At 35.5% G+C, this 7,243-nt stretch overlaps 1 protein-coding gene across 1 annotated transcript in view; it reads right to left on the minus strand.

Moving 5' to 3' along the window:
• ANGPTL5 (angiopoietin like 5) overlaps positions 1-6,172 on the minus strand; it is a 26,457-nt gene extending 20,285 nt beyond the window's left edge. Inside the window, exon 1 of the mRNA XM_044666250.1 lies at positions 6,074-6,172. Within this exon, the coding sequence (XP_044522185.1) occupies positions 6,074-6,172 (99 nt within the window). The remainder of the gene's footprint in view (positions 1-6,073) is intronic.
• Positions 6,173-7,243: the final 1,071 nt, after the last annotated feature.

The raw sequence follows: 7,243 nt of genomic DNA on the forward strand, positions 1-7,243 counted from the left end.
ATATATATATATATATATACTCAATTCACACAAAAGAACCCCCCCCAAAACTTTGCGGATGAGCAGAAGTTACAAATTATATCATATCAAAACACAAAAGGTCTCATTGGCTTCAGAATTGAACAAGGCCAAGGATGAATTTTGACTGGGTTCTTATCAAAAAGCCAAGCCAGGGAATATTTTCTCAGAGTTGAATTGCCCCTGCTAATGTTTTGGCCTTGGCTGTACCAGGCAGCTGCATTCCTGGCCAAAGGGGAAGAGTGTTAACCTTTTAAATTCAGGTTTGCTAGGAACTTAAAGCTTTTTAATAAATCCACAATACTTTTCAACAAGAAATCACAGGGAACACAAAAGGGGTCAAAAGAGGAGTCTCAGATTTTTATCTATTTTCTTATTGGCTTCCCACACCACCTTGGGCAGTGCTAGACAAATTTAAAGTCTGTAATTGGAAATTTGGAAAAGAGATTATAAAAAGTCTTGAACTTCCTGTCGGGGTGGGGGGGCAGGGTTCTCCTTTGGACTTCTTCTTTAGAGGTGGCTTCTTCTTTGGACTGCTTCGTTGGAGGACTTTGCCTTTTGGACTTCTCCTTGGATCTTCTCCTTGGGAGTTCATCTTCAGAGACTCTACATTGGTGAGCTGGATGAGTAGCTGGCCTACCTTTCCTGGCTTCTGGAGAGATTGGTTCTGGAGAGGTCTTCCTTTCCTGGAGGAGGCTGCCTTGGTGGAACCCTTACTGAAGACACCACCTGGTCCTCTGGCTGAAGGTTACCAAGCCCTGACAGGGCTGAGCCAGTATATGTTTGATTTTTAAAACATTTTTTTTAAGAGCAATTGATTTTTCCTTTTTCTCATCTTGTACTGGAAGTACATATGTTATCATTATTTATCCTTTTTTTTTAATTTTACAGTGATATAAGCTTAATGCAAACACTTGAAGAGCCTATGGGACTGTAATTTAATGCCTTTCTGTCTGATTCCAGGAGAAGGGAACGCAAGAGCCATTAATAGTGCTAAGAAAGCACAAGGTCAAAGAGACCTAACTGAGAATCTGCATGGATCGCAGGAGTTCTATGCCAATACTGAAGGGCTTGAAAGTGGGGTTTGAGTTTTTTTGGAGTTCCAGTCTTTTCTAAAATTTTAGAGGACGAGGATCCCCTTTAACTTAGATTCCTAGTAAAGCACCTAGGATTGATTATTTATTGACTCATTCCCTGAGAAGTTGAAGGCAAATCAGATCAGAGAGAGACGTTTCCCTTAAGTCGTGGCCCTGAATGGGTAATAGCAAACTGCTTAAATCACTTTCATTGGGCCTTATTTCAAAAGCCTGTTATAAGTTTATTTTCCCTACATTTTTTGCACATTTTACATTTCATTCACAAGTTAATTTTTTTTCTTTTTTCTTAAATTTTATTCCTTTTTATTTTCCAATTGATTTCATACAACCCCCATGACACAGCCACTCATCCTTAGCTGACCTGAGGTACCCTTTTCAGGAAATAAGGTGTGTTTAGAATTTTTCTCAGGGGGATGTGTGTTAAGTTTTTTAAAATTCAATAATGTCAAAATATATGTATATTTAACTCTTTTAGGAGTAATTTCAGGGGGAAATGTATAATTCTTAGAAGGAAATATATGTTTTATAAAATATAATGTTTAGTTTAAATTCTTTTGAGAATAATTTCAGAATAAGGATTTTGCCATCTCCCCAGAATCCAGACAACAAACCTGTTTGGTGAAGACACCATGAAGATGCCTGAAAAGCCTTCACTGGACCATGAAGATCAAAATTGAACTTTGGGGTGCAGTTGATTGAACTATGGGGAGTTAAACAGCTGAATGCAATTTGTTCTAATTGTACACTGTTATACCAATAGGGGACTGCCTCCAAATTGGTTTTTTTTCAATGCGGCTAGTTTTATCCATTTGTTCATCTATTTCTTTTATCCCCCAAATTACTAAAATTTAGAAGTTGTCCATGTTTACAGATCCAGCAAAGAAAAAGGACCAACCTTTTTTTGCCGGTCCTCAGGGGGAAATGCTTGTTTTAAATTCAGGGAAATGTCTAGCAGACTCCCTATGGACATGTGGGAGACTTTGAAACTACATTTCCCATGATTCCTCATGGCAAACAGGAAGTATGATGATGTAAGAGAGGGGATAAGACTCCTGGGTCAGGAGGAAGTCGTCCTCTTAGCTACCAGGCGCGGGAAGATAAGAAAGGTAAAAATGGCTGAGGCAATGTGAATTCTTACAGGCGCGTGGTCTAATGATTTTATCCCTACCAGCATGGCTTTAATTAAACTACTAATTTCTCTTATTATATCAGTCTTTATCATTTTTAATCGTAACACCAGACACTGGAGCAACACTTAGGGCAGTAGGCTAGACATTTCTCTACCCTCTTCTTACATTTTTCCACTTTCACTCTTTCCACCTCTTTGTAAATAAAGCTCCTAAAAGTAATTTTGACTTAAGGTATAATATTTTTAAATCAACAACCACAATATTAATTTAGAACTTTCATATTAGCATAAAAGCCTAAATTTTATATTCTTACAATACTCTTTCTCCCCTTGTCTGCCATGATAATGTCTCTTCTCTCAATTAGACATATCCCTATTTTCTAAACATACCTTTTTAAAAGTCTTGTACTAACCAAGAGGCACTGCTAGTCAATCTGATACTACTCAATAGGAAGCATCTGTTTTTGGAAATTCCATGATGAGCAAAAGTGCTAAAGAAATGTCAAGTTCTCTATGGTTCTTAAAGAACGAATAGCATTCCATTTCTAAGCCTCACCTCTCTTTGGGTGGCCAACTAATTAATCAATAAATTAGTTAAGATGCATTTATTAAGAACTTATTATGTGCCAAGCACTTTGTTAACTACTGTAGATAGAAACAGAAAAGGAGAAGATTTTTTATCTCAGGAGCTCACATTCCAATTAAGGGAGATGAAACATACAGAAACATTCAGGTACAGTATGGATGGAAAGGTATAGATATAGTATGGCTGGTCCTTAGTGTACAGTGACAGGGCAGGATCTTCAAATCATCCCAAATCTTCAATAGTTTTCAGCAGGACAAACAGAAATTCCTGGGCTCAGTAACTGCATAAAAGCAAATGGTCAGGCTTTATGGACATATAATAATAGAGTACCTAGTAAGGCCCAGTGGTCCTTAGGGCTCAATTGCAGAGCAGCCATTAAAAGTCCAATGTTCCTCCATCTTGGGATTAAAGTTGGTGACTTTCAAGTGGACTGAAAGGATGTGAGTAATACTGTCTAATAATGACTTTTGCAAAAGAGTGGAGGAGTAGGCCCAAAGGTTGAAATGAAGTGAGTACTCATGTCCCTCTGCAAGAGTTGGGATGGGGTTTAGGATAAACTGATGGGAAAAGGGAATGAATTAATAAATAATGAATAATAATGGATTGGTATTTCATTATGTACATAAGGTCCAGGTTTCCTCCATTTATTATTATATGATTTATGTATTATTTTTCACATCAAATAACTGTACAAATTATAGATAAAATTTTAATTAAGTAATATACTTTTGTGAAATATATTTCTTAAAAGTACTATATTGAAAACTAGACTAAAAAAATAAGATAATGCTTCTCAAGGCAATATACCATTATGAATGGAAGATAGGGCTTCTAGTCCTAGAATGACTTATTTACTATAGATTTTACTTATTTACAGCAGATGGCACTGTGACCCAGTTTAGTAATGTATGTAAGGCGGTAGCCCTCTATCAGAATTTATTAATAGATTCCAGAGATTCTAGGAATTTGGATGGGAAAAAATTATATCTTTCTTTCAAAATAATTGGTTTCCTATATATTTTGTTTTCAAAAATATCAAAATATTATTCCAAGAAGAGGGTCCACATTGACAGAGTTTCATGACACACAAAAAATTAAGAACCCCTATCCTAGAGTATAGCCATGCTTCCCTGACCACACCTTCTCTCTGGTAGGCCTAGGGGATATGATCTTCCTTTGGCCCAAGCTTCTATTCTGTCTCTCACTTTGAAGGCCACAAATTTCACTAAAAAGCCTAACACTCTAAACCATCTGTTTGTGTAAATGGAATTAACTCTAGCCCATTCATAGTCAAAAATCTACTCATCCTAGGCGTAGAAATGATGTCACCCTCACCTTCCTTAGTGCGGAGGGGAGACGAGTTACCCACACATGACAACAAGTAACAAATCAAGAACAAGGGACTGCCCTTTGGGCAGTCCAAATCAATGTAGAGACTGCCATTTGTCCATTTGAATTAGAGGTGGACCACAGGAAGTGATGAAAGACACTTTCTCTTTAAGTATGTTGGTTACTTCCTGTGGAGGCAGTTCCTGCTTTGAACTCGGTGCTGAAGGATCTCCTGAGACCACAGAACGCTTACACTCTGTATCGTCACGTGGGTAAGTTAGGCTGACTTCCTTGGCCTACCTAGGCCTCTTCTAAACTCTGCCTAAGCAGGCACCAGCCTATCTGGCTGTTAGGCCTTGTGGCTTGCAGCTTCATTTATTTAGCCTTTTAACCTCCTCTCTCTCGTCCAGGCCTGACCAGGCCTGGCCTAGCCTCTCCCTTTCTCTTTATTCCTATACTTTTACCTTCCTGATTGTAAATAAACTTATCTCAACCCGATGCTGACTTGGGTCTGATTTAATTATGGAATCAATCTGAACTGTTGATTCCTGGAGGCCACGTTTTATATATATCTATAAAATATCCTAAATTTCCCTCTTACGTGTTCCATAGCCAACTGAAAAATGGTCCTAGGTCACACAGTTGGTCTATCTTTGCTATTTAGAGGAGCTTTAATTTAAGTCATTTCTATAATCAAAACAACAGGATGTTCTCTCATTTGTCTCAGCTCCTAATCAGGTAATAGGAAGGAAAAAGTTTTCCCTATTGTCTGCAATAGTCAGTTGGAGAAGGTTCATCCTCTCTGACTCCTTACCTCTGTCTGACAAGCTATTCGCTGGCTTCCCCCATTATAATCATATCTGTAAACATACATAGTTAGGCATCTTGGAGAAGTCAGGCTCAACTATAAATTAGAAACAGCTTTAAAGAAATAGAGAAATTACACAGAAATCCCCTACTCAAGAAACAGGAAAAGGCTGGGGTTGGGGGAGATTTGCAGAGTCAAGCCTTTTCTGCCCTTTGCTGATCTCCAAGGAATGAAAACAGTCAACAATCCATAATGTCTTCTCTGATCCACTCCTCAAAGAAATATAAAGTTTACTGCTAGGCCTCGCTTTCATATTTATCACGTGCACCTTTGTATTACTATTATCTTCACATGAGTCAGATTTGTACATCTACAATTACCCAGACAAAATTTATATTTCAGAACTAGTTATTCTTAAATTCATTTTTCTTTGCATCATGGAAAAGTAATAACTGACAAAACAAATATTCTAGAAAACTTAAAATATGTGGTTATGTAGAGCTTTATTTTAGTTTATGTGAATAGCTTAAAAGAATTAAATTTTATTTCATTAGATTTCATATAATTCACTTATTTTTTCAAACTTCTGGCTTGGAAGTTAATAAATGCATTTTACATTTGAATAAAATGGAATTTAAAATATTAATTAAAGAGCTCAAATAAATTTATACAAAAATAGGAAAGTCTAAATATGCATATATGTAATAGGTATTTTTCTCTAGGGTTATACTTCCTAGCTTTCTTGATAAAAAATACAATAGTAAGTACACAACATATTACATAACAGATAAAATAGCTCATTAAAATGAAACATTTAATCCTAATCAGATATTTCATTAATATTAGTCACATTTTTAATTTGTCCTACAATTGTGTTTTTTTAATTTAAATGTATTAGAAATTGTTTTAACTGTCAAATTCCCATTTAAATTATGAGTCTAAATGTAGTAATAATAATAGTCACAACATTTAGTTTTAATATTTTTTGAAAAAGGAAACTCAATATTCCATAATGAATTTTAGTTATAAAAGGAGCTATTGCAAATATAGACATTATTCTGTGAAAATTACCTAAACAAATTCTTATCAAAAAATATGTTACTTACCATGTTAGAAAATTGTATACAATTACCTTGTACATTTTCTCCCCATATAAAAATGCATATATTTAGGCATATTGATGAAGTTAGGCTTAAAGGTACCATATTTTTCTTGAAGAAATGAAAACACTGCTTCAAATTCCAACTCTGTGGAAAAAATTGCAGTGCACAGACTCTTCAGTTAAAAGTTTTTGGAAGATGTGCAACACAAATAGAAGCCAACACCCCAATTCTTTAGTTCCTACATTTAAAACACCACTCATTTTAAAAACACAGGCACCTGATTTGGTTCTCAGGAATAACTACAAAAGTATGAAGTAGGTGATTTATTAGAGTTTAATGAATCTGTTTGAGATGTTACTGGATATGTCATTCCATCCCTCCCACTCAATTATAGCCACTAGATTATACCAAATGAACAGAAAATAATTCATCAACATTTGAAATCCATATCTAAAAAAAAAAAGCATAGTAAAATTAATTCTACTTGACATTTTACAGATTTCATTTTGAAAACTTAGCACTTTCATAGGACAGCTAAGTGATACTGGGTGAATTGCCAGACCTGGAAGAAAGAAGACTCATATTCCTAAGTTCAAAACTTCCTTAGACACTAGCTATATGACTCTGGATAAGTCATTTAACCCCATTTGCCTTAGTTTCCTCATCTGTAAAATGAACTGGAAAAGGAAATAGCAAGCCACTTTAGGATCTTGGCCAAGAAAGCCCCAAATGAGGTCATGAAGAGTCAGGCACAATTGAAAAATGACAAAATCAGCATTTTAATACAAGATTTTGCTGTCTTTTGGTCATTTTAAATTATGTAATGCAATTATGGTATAGATAAAAGCTATTTTATTATACATTCAAAGCTTTCTAGTACTAACCAAAAAATTAAAATACTTAGGACAGAACCTCCTCCTAATGTCTACATGTCAAAAGTATATCCTTCATGCATTTGGGAAAAATATTTCTCTGATAAGCTATATCTGTGGAAATTAATATGTTCATAATGGGACAGGGAAAAATGGTCTTTTGTATATGAAAAAGATTCCTGTTCAGGAATTAATTGGATTAGATGGTCTCTGAGGTCACTTCCTACTCTGAGCCTCTGTGGTTTTGTAAAATCACTTAACCTTTATAGGCCTCAGTTTCTTTATTTGTAAAATGAGGAAG

The sequence above is a fragment of the Gracilinanus agilis genome, chromosome 3 (assembly GCF_016433145.1).
Source record: "Gracilinanus agilis isolate LMUSP501 chromosome 3, AgileGrace, whole genome shotgun sequence".
Classification (NCBI taxonomy): Eukaryota; Metazoa; Chordata; class Mammalia; order Didelphimorphia; family Didelphidae; genus Gracilinanus; species Gracilinanus agilis.